The 17,218-nt window shown below is 36.5% G+C and overlaps 1 protein-coding gene across 1 annotated transcript in view; it reads right to left on the bottom strand.

Moving 5' to 3' along the window:
* Nucleotides 1–6,965: 6,965 nt before the first annotated feature.
* The window catches only part of LOC111513929 (myrosinase 1), a 40,565-nt gene continuing 30,312 nt past the window's right edge, over nt 6,966–17,218 (bottom strand). Inside the window, exons 6-8 of the mRNA XM_074173527.1 lie at nt 15,285–15,422; nt 10,425–10,531; nt 6,966–7,590 (exon numbers count right to left, since the gene is read on the bottom strand). Coding sequence (XP_074029628.1) covers nt 7,164–7,590; nt 10,425–10,531; nt 15,285–15,422 — 672 coding nt within the window. The 3' untranslated portion in view covers nt 6,966–7,163. The remainder of the gene's footprint in view (nt 7,591–10,424; nt 10,532–15,284; nt 15,423–17,218) is intronic.

The following is a 17,218-nucleotide window of genomic DNA, read 5'->3' as shown; positions in this document are numbered from 1 at the left end:
AACTTTGCTACCCTCCCCTTTTTTTGCGTCACTGTCAAATTGTCAGATTACTAGAATACTTATACACTTTTCAGCATGTAATTAACTCACCTTACCTTAACCTGACGCGCTCCAGAATTTATGATGATCAATTTTTTTACCAATCTGATCCTTTATCCTTCACGGGCGGCCTTATATATGGGGCTAATATTTGGTGGAGATACTTAACCGGGTACAAGGTATCCCCCTGTATATTAATCTGCCGCGCTTTAGTAAATCCCGAAATCCCCGCTTGGGCTTCCCAATTATATTGAAAAAACTAGAACTAGCGTAAAGAGATGACTTCCAACATTCGATGTGTTCAAATATTTGACAGAATTATCGAAGTTATTGCTTGATCTATTCACGGACAGATGGCGTTGTACGTAACCTGTACGTACACTTTACATGTATTTCAAAATGAAATATATATATATATATATATATATATATATATATATATCCTGTTGTTGACTCCATGCGTTTGTGTTGTTTCCTGTTTTCGGCAAACAAGTATTTCCCATCTTTACACTTGGCTGCACCGCGCTTATGAGGCCAATAGCCAGAAACACGTGTCCGCGGTTTGCCCCCCTTTTTTGAGTGTTGTGTCCGCAAATTGTTTAATTTTTGATTTATATCATGCTCACTCGATAAAATCTCTATTTCTATTTGTATTTATATATATATATATATATATATATATATATATATATATATATATATATATATATATATATATATCGTTTCGGCTCCTGCTTTGGTGTACTTATACAAAAGAAAAGGATAAAAAAGTCTTCCAAAGAAAGGAAGGAAGTAATCAATTTGAAAATAAGTAACTCTATGCATGGATGTGTAGATCATGTAAAGAAGTAACTTTCAGACACAAACTGGAAGAAAGTCCTTAGATTTGTACTTACATGACTCGCGGACGATGTCGTAATCTCTCTTATCCCCAGCTATGCTTGTTGTGTTCCACTCAATTCAAAATAAAATTACTATTTCAACAATACTTTCCTCTATTTCGGCTGGAGTTCTGTTACCATAACTTTTGAGAGGCTTATTGAATGATTCAAATTCGCTGAGGGTTTTGTCTAATTTCTGGAACAAAGTTTAATGCGGTTGACGCCTATCGGGATGAATTTCCTCATACCGTTGGGCTGTTGCATAACTGTTTCTATGGTTTTCATAATAAATATTCATTTTGTCCACTTTTTCTTCAGCGGAAAACATCACTTTTACACCAATAAACTCAAAGATATGTAACAAATATGAGAAATGTCAAAATATTATCGAAAATTGTTCTCATAGTCTATTGAGATTTCGTCGGTATTGAACATAGTAACTAAAGACATCAGCAACTTATAGGTGAGTATTATATTAACAAGCAAAAATGTGGTGTTATGATCTTTCTATTCCCAAGAATCACTTATGGTGCTTAGAGAAACGTGGGTATTGCTTCCATTCGACCTGTTGACAGATGGATAGCAAATAATGGACCAATAAGATGGTTCACAAGATCACTAGATCTTAATATTTTCTATTATTTTTAATGGGGGACATTGAAAAATAGGATTAACGCTGGCAGAGGGACATACAATATAGAAGACTTGAGAATAGTATATTGTACAAGTGAAAGTACACTGTACTTTTTCTACGGTTGCGTTGTTTCCAAGTATTTAAAAATAAAATACCAATATAATAATACTTGTACGTCATTAACCCGTAACCGCTACCATCGGGTCCTGTGGACTCATGGACATGTTGATTCTTGTCAAAGAGTACTATATAGTTCTCTATAGTATATATATAGTAATCGCTCGCATCCCTACTCTCGAGTATTCCTCAAAATAGTTGCAATCGACCGGCCGACGAGCGCGCATTAATTTTTAAATCCATTTTAACGAATTCGAACTGATTTTGGGTCCACGGGACCCGTGGGTACTTAACATTATAGTTTCTGTGTGATTTTATAAAAGGTAAAGAAACAATTTTGATTTGTTATTACTGTTTTCAACTAACAGAGACTAATGGTCTATTTACGTCACAAGTTGATGAACATAGTAGATAGTGATGAATTTTGGAACAATATTGAAAACAAAGATGATGTTTCTAATGATGAAGGAGATCAGTTGCTTGATATTGAAGAGATACTTGATTATAGAAATCCAAGTGATGTTGAAGAAATGTATTTTGAGGATATAAGCGATCACGATACAAACAGTGAAATTGAGTGGCAATTTGATTATCCTATGACTATGATTTCGATGATAGTGAGTAAGGAGACGTAGAGAAGGAAAATATTGTAGAAAAGAAAAAAAATAGCTCCATCCACAAGACGAAACTGAACCACTAAAACATGATCAAGCCTTTTATGGCAAGGACCGCACTAAATGGTCGAAGATTACCCCAACGAGATGTAAGACTTTTACCAAAAATATTATTGTTGTTTTATTTAGAATGTTCCTTCCAAATAAACTCGCAAAATATGGGATAAAAATACAAATTATGGCTGACTCCAAAACACACTATATGGTTAATGCTGAAGTCTATACAGGTGCCACTGGAGAGAAAAAAAAGGGGAACACGAAAAATGAATTACCCCATGCTACACAAGTTGTTTTAGGGTTAGTGGAACCAATCATTGAAAAAAAAAATCTGTTCAAAAAATATGTTTTTCCGTTAATCAGCTGTCGCCCCCATACAAACGACAACCCTCAGAAGTCGAAATTTGGAATGATTAGTATATTTCATGAAGGCTTAAACGAATTTACTGAACTACCACAATTTGTAAAATAATCCAATTTAAGTCATCATTAAAGAAGTATATTAGTGACAGCTCATTATATTTGTTTTTTTTGTTGGTGTTTCTTTAATGTGATCTAACCTAACAATCTATAGATGTGTATACATATTTTTATGTACGAACGACAACCCCCCAGAAGTCGAAACTTGTGCGAGCTAAGGACTAACGAGGTCTTACCTTTTAACGTGTGATTCCTAACTCGGAAACATGACAGTTGATAACTGGTATACTGGTTATTTATCAAACAGCTTGGAATTTCTTAGTGCGAGGCTCAAATTAGACATCGAATTTCCAACCCAAAAGTTAATCGCAAATTACGAGATACAGCCTCCGATATCTTTAATATTGATCCAGATCGCCCTGTTGAGCTACCTGTGATTTTTTTTTATACTCATGGGTTAACATTATTTCATAGAATATTTGTTTTCATTTTGAAATAAATTTTTGCAGAATAGTTCACTTTATCTGCTTATTTTTGTAACGATTCCCAGAGACCCAGTTGTAGTGGTTAAGTAACATATTTATGTGGGTAGTAGTTACGGGTTTACTCATTTTTATTGGAAAACTTACAGAGCTTCCACAGCATTGTTGTGTGTTCAGGTTCTAATGGCGCTGGAGGCGGAATGGATTCTACTTTACTTTTTGAAATTTTCATTGTGTTAGCTATGGTGTTGTCGATATAAGATTCAGCAACATTGCGGTATTTCCAACCCCCATGGCGTTTTAAAGTCATAAGATCTGTCCATGCAATAACTTAAATAGTGGCAGATGAACTTTGAAAACAGTGGCCAGTATATAATTCAGGAATCAGTAATTGCAAACATTTTGCTATTTCTTTCGCCATGGTGCCAAATTTATTTATCCCCACAGGCTGTTTCGTACATCTGCTATTTTCGTAATTAAAAAAAAAGGTGTTTCATTTGTGCATGGTGGAAGGTTCACATATTTTTTGTAAATTTGGTAGAATTCTCCTGTGACTGAAATTTCTAGGAACCTTGGTTTTAGTATCGAGTAATTTTATTAAAAGGGCTGAATTGAAATCTTCCATGTCATCAATTTTTAATTTTCGAAGTTCATCACAACGGCATACCCCTGTAAGGCCAATAGCTAAAGCAGTCTGGAATCAAAACCAAACATTCATTTTTCGATAACAATTTAAAAATTTTCAAATCATACCTTTATCAGCAAATACTTTTTATCAGGTGTATCTTTTGAAAATTGTTGAATTTCTTCAGACGTTAGTGTTTTTGACTGTTTTGGAACATATTTTTCAGATTTGCGTTTTGAAAATGCACGTAGTTTTACGTATTTTGATATATCAACACAGTTTTTAATAATTAAGGTACTCCTCAGCATCGAGTACTGAGACCATAATGTTGATGATTTCAATCTTCTTGAAATCATCAACATTATGGTTGAAAATAAACTGACAAGGTATTTTCGGAACAAGATTTTACCTTGGCTCTCATTTACCAGTTTCTGTAAGCGATTTCATATTTTTCTCTTGATGTGCTTGGTAGCAAATCATTGCAAACAACTATTGCTTTCTGAACAATTCCTGGAGGTGTATTTTCCAACTCTAAATTTTTGTATTCCGTTATATTCAATAAATCTAAACTGTTTATACTATAACAATCAACAACAAAACTATTTTCGTTGGGTAAGTTGACAGCAATAATTATGCAGTGCTTCGGTTTTGTTGTTATGGAAACGCCGACAATGGGCTACTTGGATATTGCACGCGAATCGTCGGCGTAGCGTTGTCAACATGGAGAACGTATCATATCAATCCGACATGTAACAATTCATGACTGACTTGGGTTATCGTGATAACAGTGAGAAATTATTTCTCACTGTAATGGCGGATATTTCTCACTGCGTGGGAAATCTTTCATTTTGAACGTATGAAAGCGATGAGAGGAGTGGCACATTGTATAGCATCCGTACAAAAACAGGATTTTTGTTTTTATTTTTTTCTAGCATTATTTGACAATATAGCTCAAAACCAAAAACACATTTTCACTGATACTTTCATTCACCTACACGTTTTCATCTTCTAGATATGTTGGAACAGCACACATTTGTTTTGAATCCTTTCCGGAAAGACAACAGCTGGATAGAACATTATTCGGTATTTTGGACAAACACTTGGCTGACTACGGTGCGTTTCAAATCTGCCGATTCCAAATTGGAATAATTCACCATTATCAAATTGTTTCAGTTTCACAAACTGCACCTAAACGATTTGATCTCCACAAACTTTATTGAAAAAATATATCACAACATGTTTCGCTAAACATTAGCTTTTTCAAGTTGAAATCTCTTAACTTTTTATCTTTATTTTCATGATGTATTTCTTCATTTATATTTTTAGTTTTTATTCAATTGTTTTATTTTTACTTGTATTTTATTTCACTATTATTTTATTTTACAATTATTTCATTTCTGTTTTTTTTAATTCTTCTTTTTCAGTTGTTTCAGGGATTTCAAGTCATTTAATATATTGGACAATGGAAGTCCGAACTAGTAAAATTCAACGAAGAAAATAATTCATAGCGAATAGATTTTGATGAAATACATGAGACGTTTGTTTGAAGGTAGTAGACAATGTTTCTTGGTGCATTTCATTAGATCGGACTTCGATTGTCTAATAGGATGTAAATTGATTTAAAATACCTGAAAGACTGTGTAGAAAAATGAAAAAGAGATTAGCTGAAAAATAACAATTATATTAAGTGGAAAAAACTGAAATTACAATGCAATAAAATACAAGTAACAACCAAAAAAATTAAAAAAAAATTATCAACACGAGATGAAAATTTAAAAAAGTTATTAACAACAAATGAAAATTGAAAATTAAGAGATTCCGAATCAAGTTACTTCACGACGTTTCGATTGTTAGTATCCACAATCATCTTCGGGTGTTAACTGTGTGTGTTAACCGAAATCTGACTATTTACAGGTCACTCGAGTTCTTTCACCTATCCCCTCTTTTCTCTCTTCGCTTCTTCGGCTTTAGCGGAATCTGACCGTTTGGCGGGAGTTGGTCGTGTTCCGCTCGATTAGAGATTTTCATATGTTGCGTATCTCTACGCTAGCTTGGATAAATGCGTTGTTGGACAAACATGCGGCTTCTTTAATTTTTCTCCTAAACCAGTGTTCTTCCTTGTGGATGATTTCAGCTTGAGCCCACTTGATGTTATGTTGATGAGTCCAAACATGCTCTGCTATTCCTGATTTGCTTGTTTCTCCTTGCTGTGTGTGTTTCTTATGCTCGTCAATGTGAACTTCAAATGGCCTCCTAGTTTCACCGATGTATGATCCTCCGCACTCCCAGGGAATCCGGTAAATGCAATTCTTAGAATCGCAATACGCGATTTATCGGATACTCTGCGAGTGCGGAGAATCATACATCGGTGAAACTAGGAGGCCATTGAAAGTTCACATTGCCGAGCATAAGAAATACACAAAGTGATGAGAAACCTGCAAATCAGGAATAGCAGAGCACGTTTGGACTTAAGCTGAAATCATCCACAAGGAAGAACACTGGTTTAGGAGAAAATCCAAAGAAGCCGCATACATGTTGTCCAACAATGTATTCAGCCAAGCTAGCGTGGAGATACGCAACATATGGAAACCTCTAATCAAGCGGAACACGACCAACTCCCGCTAAAATGCTAAATTCGATGAAGCGGTGAGGGGGAAGAGCGGGGAGAGAGTGGAAGCACTCGAATGACCTATAAATAGTCAGATCTTGGAGGAATAAGTCCAGTTATCACCCGAAGACAATTGTGGATACTAACAATCGGAACATCGTGAAGTAACTTGGTTTGGAATCTTTAAATTTTTAATTTTCATTTTTTGTTGATAATTTTTCAATTTTCATCTCGTGTTAATAGTTTAATTTTTTTTTGGTTGTTGCTTGAACTTTATTTCATTGTAGTTTCAGTTTTTTTTTGCCTAATTTAATTGTAATTTTGCAGCTAATTTCTTTTTCAGTTTGTCACAGATTCTTTCAGGTATTTCGAATCAATTTATATCATACTAGACGATGGAAGTCCGAACTAATAAAATGCACTCATGAGAAATGTCGGATTCACTTACCACAGTTAAAAATTAGGGACCCATGACAATTGAACAAAAATAAGGTTCAAATCAATTTATTTAAAAATTACAATAGTTTGTTCCAGAATTTGTCGTCATTTTCAAAACATTCATGTTCGGCATTCTACTTATTTGTACATAAATCAACCATCTTCATTTAATGAAATTCAGTAGGGAAAATCTGAAATCAGTATTACACAATTTTCTGAAAACTATAAATATGTAGAAAAAGATAAGTTCAGTTCAGTGCAAACCTCCAAAACAGCACCATTGCAAAACACAGAAGAATATTCGAGACAGCTATGCTACCAGCGGTACTAGGTGTTGTTTGTGGGGTAGGTGGAGTAGTTGGTGTTTTTTGTGAGGTAGATAAAGTAGTTGCCGTTGTTTGATTTGAGGTAGATGGAGTAGTTGCCGTTGTTTGATTTGAGGTAGATGGAGTAGTTGCCGTTGTTTGATTTGAGGTAGATGGAGTAGTCGCCGTTGTTTTATTTGAGGTAGATGGAGTAGTTACCGTTGTTTGTTGTGATGTAGTTGTATTGAACACTGTAGGATCAAATATCATCCTTGTCAAGGCCACCTTTTGATAATACTCTACAGAGCTCTTAGCAACTCTCTCTCTCCCGGGGTCCGTGAAGTTGACGTAGTACAAACCAAAGCGTTGACTGAAATTGAAATGAAACTGTGTGAATTACATATGAATACATGTTTTGTCCCAACAACCCAAACACAAGTTACTTAGATCTTATACAGCTCCTTGGCACAAAAAAGTGTATTATATCCAAATGAATAGAATGAATAAATCGATGGTGTTGTCGTTACTGCGTTGAAAGAGAACATTATGAAAAATGTGAAATGAAACTTTCTATGTTTTTTTAATGTTTTTTACCGCTTTTATTTGTAACTGATGTTACTGTAGTTTCATCCTATGAGGACATTTCCAAACTAATGAAATAAACTGACAATAATTGATAATATTAATAATATCAGCTTTCATACTGTACACCACTGCAAGTTGTAACAGAGGTACTTAACTTAATTGAGTAGGTATAGTCGAAGTAACCCGTATTGTGCATAGTTGAAGTGTCGGCGCCCTCAAAGGCCAAAAAAACAATACAAAGAAATGAAGCCGCTGCCAACTAGTCCAAGTGGACCGATGAATTAGCGGTTCGTATTGGATGTTACGGTGACGAATAGAATGCAAAAAATCTCCAAAAAATATTAAGTGTTTTTTAATATAATAAAAAATTCAGACAAAAAAGGGGTGGCAGCATTGCTGCGTGCAAGACAGCTGCACCCCCCCCGAATCGAGCTGGCTATCTGGAAGCAAAAGCCAAGAACTTTGAGTGAAGTGAAGTGACTGTTGAAATTCGATATTGGTGCGGTTATAATTACTCAAAATTTTTGTTATCTGTTTAAGATGTGGCGTCCTTGGACAAGTACCAATAGAAATAACGAGTATGATAACAACGCAGACTTTTTCTAGTGTAGTGATTCCAATAACGATGGTGAACAATGCGAAAAAGAGATACCAGTGAATAAGAATCGAATGCATGTGAATATTGAAATACAGAGAGTATGTTTTTTTCTAATGTACTTATAAAAGAATCTACATTTCAAGTTTTATTTCGAGGAAAACAAATTATTACAAGCAACATTAGATTTGACCGAAATTCCTTTCTCAACTGTACGTAAAATAATCGAAAACAAATCTTATGAACGCAAGACGCGATATGATACGGGATTACCAAAACTTTCAGATGGTCATTTAATGAAATCATTGAAAAAAAAAACAATAAACGACTGTTACAAAAGCAATTAAATTTTTACAACTGACATCATAAGGAAAAAATTGAATACTTCCAGCCATAACGTGAGCTACACTGACAAAACTCTTCAGAATTGAATAAACTAGAATTTAGATTCAAGATAATAAACAAACGTCAAACAGTTATGGAAAGCAGAAGAATAGTGAATAGTGCCTACAAATACTTAGAACAAATAACTGAATGTAGACAAGAACAACGGCAAATTTTCTATTTGGACGAAACTTGGTATGACACTTACGACACAATTACGAAAGTGTGGATTGATGGTTCGGAAATGTGTACGCCTAACATGCCTGCAAACAAAGGATCGCGATTAATCATTGTGCATTGCGGGGGAAGTAAAGGATGGGTTCCGAATTCTTTGAAATTATGTGGAGAAAAACTTGAGGACTGCAATAATGACTGTCATAAGAACATGGAAGCTAATATTTTTGAGGAATGGTTTGAAAACACATTGATCCCAAATTTGGATGCTAATAGTGGAATAGTTCTTGACAACGCTTCCTTTTATTCGCGACAGCTCATCAAAGTACCGAATAAAATTTCGAGGAAAGATGAAATAGAAAGTTTGTTGAAGGATAACAATTTGTATTTTGAAAATAACTATACCAAAAACCAACTACTTGAAGTTTTACAGACAGAAACATTTGAAAAAGTGTATGCCCTTGAGAGTATTGATGAAAAGTATGGAACCACCTTACTGAGACGTCCCCCCTATTTTTGTGTTTTTAATCCTATCGAGTTGAAAATTGAAACGAAGAATCAGGTGTGAAAATAATTTTCCAAAATTTGATAAGAAGGTAATAGAGCTAGTTAAAGAAGAAATATCTAATATTACCGAAGAAGACTGGCAGAAAATGAATAAAAACGTAATTTTAGTTGAAAAAGACTATATGCAGATCGGACACTTCCATATTAATGGTGGAAAAGTACAGTGGGTGTAAATTATATAATATGCTTTCAATCACTCTTAGGAATTCCCCAAATATCAATGTATTCAAAGTCAGCTGAAAAAATGCTATTTCAAAGGACTTGTTACAACATCTAATAATTCACTGATCAACTAATCTGATATCTTCAGCTTCAGTAAATTTGGTTTTAGTATTTATGTTCAAGAGTTTTGCCTTGATTCACCGAATACTTGAGAAAGTGTGTGTTGTTTATATTATATTGACTTCTTTATAGTCTACAACTATTTACATTTATATTTCTGTCACTTCTATTAGGTACTTATGGAGTTTATCAATAATTTTGGACTGTTTTGTAATTGTGTTGTTTATATTATTCTGATTGACTTTACTTCTGGACTTGACATTTTCTTTGTTTATTGTGCTTTGCTTTCTTCCAACTGAAATTTTCAACCAGAGAAATGAATGATATTATCACTATTATTATCAAAAATAATTGAATAATTGAATGTTACGAAACATTCTTCATTTCAACATTTCAATGTTTCTTTCCTTTCTTACTATTTCAAGAATTAATGTGAGTTACTTGTTAACATTATTAAATAAAGATAAAAAACTCATCATCACGAATAGGAAATTATTAAGATAACTATTATTTCAGAAACATCAGAATTGTCAAGAAAAAATGATAAAGCAAGGGACATGTTCACATGTCTCAAGTTATAATTATTATAAATAGTGGGTAGTCAACATAAAACTCACCTATAACCTTGTGTCCATTCAAAGTTGTCTAGAAGACTCCAGTAGGTGTACCCATGTACTCGCACTTTATCCTTGTCAATTGCTTCTAGTACGGCATTGAGATACTCCTGATGGGGAAGAATAAATTGAGTAATAGGTAACTCAGCATTTCATTTGTCAATATAGAAAATTCATTAAAGCATCATGACTGCAAACAAGTACTCAATCTGTACGCTGTCCATCTTAATGTCCTTTTTTTCATGTATGCAAGTGGATAGTAAGCCATAACATCTAATAAACCTTGTAATTATATAGAGTTCAAAAAAATCCTTCATGCCATCAGCCGCAATAGCTAGTATTTTGTATTATAATGATGAAAATAATGATAATAACATATCGATAACAGCTTGAATTCGTGAGTTATTTACGAGCATCTTATACACACGCATACTCACCGCAGTTGAACGAGTATCCGGAAGGATATATGAGCAGAGAGGGTCAAAGAGAGGAGTCGCATCAAGCAAATCTGTTAATCGATAGACGTATAGCGCAGGACTCGATACAGTTTGAACATAACCTATCTTTGGCCTTGATCGATTATCGCAAGGCATTCGATACACCATCGCACCATCGACAAAATAGAGGGATGCCTTGAAGATCTGATTCCACTCTGGTGGACTCACTTCACCATAACATCTGGTCAAGCTAGAGTCCTAACAGGGTGGTCACTTTCAGAAGGGGTGTATTTCAGTGCCATTATCCGTTGCGTACATAACTACTCATGAGTATAACTGTGGCACCCCCGGAAACCAGAAGTCACCCATTTGTTCTGTATAGATGATCTTAAAGTTATGTGCCTCTGGTGAAAAGAACATCCATCAGTCCTTAAGTGCAGTGAAAGAGTAAACGCATGCTAGACAAATGTGTGATGGTCTATCTCAATGCAGGGACTATGGAGAAAACGTGCTGCTCGTAGATGGGTGCCGGAGAGACGTATACTTACCTAGAGGGGAACAATGTTACTCGCAAGCCCTTACATCAGTTAATATATCTCTCTGTAGCAAGTATCAGCTGAAACGTCGACAGAGCTGGTCATTGGAACTGACGGGAAAAACAAAGTTGCTGCTACAAATATGCTTGCCGTTTCAATCTCACTATACTCGAAGTAGTGATGGACTCGGAATGAGCTGTATGAATTCGACGTGAAGAACCAAAAAAGATGCATTTCCGAAGTAATTTTCATTCCAAATCATTCATTCCACGGTTGTATTATCCTCGACAACAAGAAGGCTGTGAATTTTTTGGGGTAGCTGCCCAAGTGGCTGATGTTTCTGATACTGAACGAGGTGATCACAACTCTGTCATCGAGTTAGAACTCGTTAAGCAAAATACCCACATAAAAAACCCGCAGAAATCACCTAACTCTTGCGGCAACACAAGGGATCTGCTAATACATGGGGTTTTCTTCAACAAAATTCAGGACCTCGGTATATCGAAGCAACTAACCGCCGCATTGCTCAAGTCGAGTGTGCTGAAGTCGGAAACTGAGGGTTTCATATTGCCCGCCAGGATAGTAACTACAACACATCAGTTTACCGCAGTCGCGTCATAGATATAGAAGTTTCTGGCACTGGGAATGAGCTTGCAGCAAGGCGCCTGAGATCCTGATGCACTTGCTGTCAGCAAGTCCAGCATGAGCGTACTTAGACTATCTGTACCTGTAGAGTAGGGAGGGTGAGTGTGACCCCTCAGCACTTAGGCCACATGTGACCCATTGTACATCCTCCCGAGGAATTGTCCTCCTAGGTCATCGTCCATCCTGTCTTCTCCAGGAAGGTGGACAGGTCACTGGGAGACATCTCCTTCATATCGGCAGGTGTAGGCCAAGACTTCCCGAACACACACTTTCTTATTAAAGATAACTCCGGGCACTCGCATAGGACATGCCTGACAGTCTCATCTTCCTGTTCATATATCCTACATAGAGGTATGTTCACTAGCCCCATATTATGGAGGTGTTTCCTCAGTTAACAGTGGCCAGTTAACTGGCCACTGATTTTTTCCTGGTCATGGCCAGATATTTCTTCGGCGCCAGCTTTCCAGGGTCGTCCAGGGTGACCCTGGCAAGACTGTATTCTTTGATTCCATTCCATCTGTATAGGGATTGAGCATGGATGTGACGTTTGGCTAGTTCCGCAATTATCGAAGTCATAAAATTCTTAGTCCAGCCGCTTCCTTGGCGAAAGAGTCGGCAGTGCAATTACCTTTACTCCTGTCGTGCCCTTTAACCCACCTCAGGATAATATTCTTATATACCGAGTCTTTGGCTAAATCTTGGTGATACTATAGTACTAGCCCTGGGGTCACACCTTGTATGTTCAAGGCTAATAGAGCTTGACTGCTGTCAGTGCAGATTGTTATGTTTTTGCCAGAAATTCCTTTTCTGGTTATTTCTTTTGTGGCGATTGAGATACCAGCTAGTTCTGTTTGGACTACGCTGGTATTTTTTCCCATTCACCACTTAATCCTTAGGCTTTTCCCATGGAGTAAATTGTATTTTTTTCCATGGAGTACGCTGCACATCCTGAGCCTTCTTTGGTTTTTGAGCTGTCTGTATATATGCGTATTGCATTTGTAGCATCTGACTCTGTGTTCTGTTCCATTTGTAACGGGTGATTTTTTTGAGGTTAGGATTTTCATGCATTAGTATTTGACAGATCACGCGGGATTTCAGACATGGTGCAAAGAGAAAGATGCTCAGTATGCTTTGACATTTCATCATGAATAGACTTACTAACAAGCAACGCTTGCAAATCATTGAATTTTATTACCAAAATCAGTGTTCGGTTCGAAATGTGTTTCGCGCTTTACGCCCGATTTATGGTCTACATAATCGACCAAGTGAGCAAACAATTAAAGCGATTGTGACCAAGTTTCGCACTCAGTTTACTTTATTGGACATTAAACCAACCACACGAATGCGTACAGTGCGTACAGAAGAGAATATTGCGTCTGTTTCTGAGAGTGTTGCTGAAGACCGTGAAATGTCGATTCGTCGCCGTTCGCAGCAATTGGGTTTGTGTTATTCGACCACATGGAAGATTTTACGCAAAGATCTTGGTGTAAAACCGTATAAAATACAGCTCCTGCAAGAACTGAAGCCGAATGATCTGCCACAACGTCGAATTTTAAGTGAATGGGCCCTAGAAAAGTTGGCAGAAAATCCGCTTTTTTATCGACAAATTTTGTTCAGCGATGAGGCTCATTTCTGGTTGAATGGCTACGTAAATAAGCAAAATTGCCGCATTTGGAGTGAAGAGCAACAAGAAGCCGTTCAAGAAATGCCCATGCATCCCGAAAAATGCACTGTTTGGTGTGGTTTGTACGCTGGTGGAATCATTGGACCGTATTTTTTCAAAGATGCTGTTGGACGCAACGTTACGGTGAATGGCGATCGCTATCGTTCGATACTAACAAACTTTTTGTTGCCAAAAATGGAAGAACTGAACTTGGTTGACATGTGGTTTCAACAAGATGGCGCTACATGCCACACAGCTCGCGATTCTATGGCCATTTTGAGGGAAAACTTCGGAGAACAATTCATCTCAAGAAATGGACCGGTAAGTTGGCCACCAAGATCATGCGATTTGACGCCTTTAGACTATTTTTTGTGGGGCTACGTCAAGTCTAAAGTCTACAGAAATAAGCCAGCAACTATTCCAGCTTTGGAAGACAACATTTCCGAAGAAATTCGGGCTATTCCGGCCGAAATGCTCGAAAAAGTTGCCCAAAATTGGACTTTCCGAATGGACCACCTAAGACGCAGCCGCGGTCAACATTTAAATGAAATTATCTTCAAAAAGTAAATGTCATGGACCAATCTAACGTTTCAAATAAAGAACCGATAAGATTTTGCAAATTTTATGCGTTTTTTTTTTAAAAGTTCTCAAGCTCTTAAAAAATCACCCGTTATTATGTAGGGTTTATCAAACACAAACCGGGGTTCAATCGCCGTACTGGTTGCCTGCAGCAGAGGATGCGCAGTAAGCGCTTCTCACCATAGGCCCAGCCTCAATTGACTTATTCCCTTTTCGAGGTTTACACAAGCCGTGCACAATCGTAACATGGCTATTAACGCAATCTCCTTAACGTACAGGTCTCGAGGGGTCAGACCCGTAATTAATTCCATTGCCGCGGTTGGTGTTGTTCTCATGGCTCCTGTAATGTTTAAACAAGCCAGTCGCTGTATTTGATATCATTTTTGGATGGCCGTTGCTTGTAGAACTTTCGGTCCCCACGCAATGGCTCCGTACGTTAACATAAGTCTTAATATTGCAGTGTAGATCCAGGTGACCACACGGGGTGAAAGACCCCATGCGCATCCTCCGACATTGCTCATAAGCCTATATCCATCGACATAACGCGGCTTCAAGAGTCCTTCATTACCATCTACGGCACTCTCACGGTATTGACGAGACAACGGTGTTGCCCCATGCTCCAAGAGATATTCAATTCGTTGTAGAAAATGAGAAGTGCCGAATTTACGTTTTATTCACAGCTGCCGATGATTTTCCACAGATTATTTCAATGAATGTTCCATTTTCAAGACATTCTTGGATATATACGTTAATTGCTGTTCAGTTTTTCGGGTGGAAACCATCCAGCAGTTTATTTTATGCGTGATTCACTGTTACAACAGGAATTACTGACAAAATTTGAAAATTCTGCACACTGTATTTCACCTTTTGAAATGTTGGAGGTTTCAGTTTAATAAATCAACAAATTTTTCTCAAACCACAATCAAACAAACTAACAACACTATGATTGTAACGATCGATAAAAACAGAAAAAATCAATTGATAATTATGTTTCAAGACTCACCGCCAAGTACTGTATTCTCTCCACATCATTCAGAGTAGATCCATCATCAGCCATTCCGTTTTCAGTTATTATAATGGAAGGATTATTGTAAGTAAGTTTGAGCCATTTCAAAAATGATCGCAAACTCTCAGGAACTTTCTGAAAAAACAAGTTTCATTTCACTAAAACCAATCATACTTATATTCGAATAAACAGAGATTTATTTCGTTGCAAATCCTCGAAAACACTTCAGATTTTGATGATTTCCTGGAAAATTTTTGCATACTTTACAGAAACCTCTTGAAGAGAGAACAAAATTATTCACATTGTTCGAACAAAATATATAGTGCGAGTCTCAAGCATGGAACAAATTCACTAAATCAAAGGTGTTGTTTCTTTCGGAAATATGCTCAAACACGTCGATTAGTATTTTAAATTGCCTTTATTTCAATGCAAATAAAATTATACAGTGTGTCTTAAATATAAGATATGACGTCATCGACAATTTTTTTAAATGACAACCCTGTTTTTTCAATGACTTTCATTATTGCATATGCCTGCCAAATTTCAGTTGTTTACTCCTTGTCCTTTAAAAGATATTCAACAAAAATTATCTAACTCAGAAAATGAATTCAATTCAATAGTCTTTCTTCAACAAGTGCTCAAAATGTTTACCATTCACCAAATGACAATACCCTAAACGCAACTAAAACTCGTTTTGAATATTTTTTATTACTTCGACATAAATAAGCCTACACCCCTGTCTTATTCGTTCTTTTGAATCCTCAATACTTGCCGGTTTGGTCTTAATAACTTTGCTCTTCAAGTAACTCCATAAGAAAAAGTTCAAATGTGTTAAATCCGTAGACCTAGGTGGCCATTCATAGGGTCCTCTTCTGCCAATTCATCTGACTGGAAATACATCATTCAGGTACTCACGGACAGATCTTGCAAAATGAGGAGGCGCGCAGTCCTGTTGAAACCAGATGTTTCTATTCGGGACGTCAGCTTTTATAGAACAAGGGAACAAAATAACCAAGTTCGGAACTAGGTCCTCCTGCAAGAATTCTAAATATCTTGCTCCAGTAAGATTTTCTTGGAAGAATATCGGTCCTATAACTCGATCACCAACAATCCCTGCCTGAACATTGACTTTTTCTGAATGTTGAGTGTGGCCTTCGCTCATCCAGTGTGGGTTTCTGTCTGCCCAATTTTGACGATCCACTACACCATTCAACATAAACGTTGATTCGTCTCAAAAAATAACGTTTTCTTTTTGTACAACATTCCTGTCTAGTAGATCCATCATTTGTTCGCAGAACTGAAGTCTTCTATCTGGATCATCTTCGGTGAGTTCCTGGAGGATTGTTATTTTATATGGATGAAATTTTTCAGCTTTAAGAACTCTTGCCACTGAAGACTGGCTAATTTCGAGTTCCCTATCTATCTGCCTAGTGGGGACATGGGGAATTTCTTCGACAGAGAGAAGAACATTTATTTTGACCTCTTCACTGAGCTCACTCCGACGATGATTATTTGTTTTTCTTAAATGGCCATTTTTCCGGAACTGATTTTCTATCTTGCTTACGGTACTTCGCGATATGGCTGGTAAATCAGGATACTTCTCTCTGAATAAATGGGTAACTTCATTTTGTGTTCTTGTCCTATCTCCGTAGCCAATCATCATTAGAATTTCAATCTTATGTGAAACTGTGAAACGACTAACAGTTTTTGTGCACAAATATGATTGGAATGCGATACTTCTCTCCTTACTTTTTTTTTGATAACTTCATTATGACAATGTCATGAACTAATGACTAATGACTTATGACTAATGAATTGAACTCATTTTTTGAGTTAGATAATGTTTGTTAAATATCTTTTAAAGGTCAAAGAGTAAAATATTTAAATTTGGCAAGCATGTGCAACTTGTTGAACCCTTTAATGAAAGTCAT

This window comes from Leptinotarsa decemlineata, unplaced genomic scaffold, assembly GCF_025532065.1.
Source record: "Leptinotarsa decemlineata unplaced genomic scaffold, Ldec_3_MD MMD2_tig00000251_RagTag_RagTag, whole genome shotgun sequence".
Classification (NCBI taxonomy): Eukaryota; Metazoa; Arthropoda; class Insecta; order Coleoptera; family Chrysomelidae; genus Leptinotarsa; species Leptinotarsa decemlineata.
The sequence above is the reverse complement of the archived record's forward strand: the minus strand, read 5'-3'. Positions and strand labels throughout refer to the sequence as shown.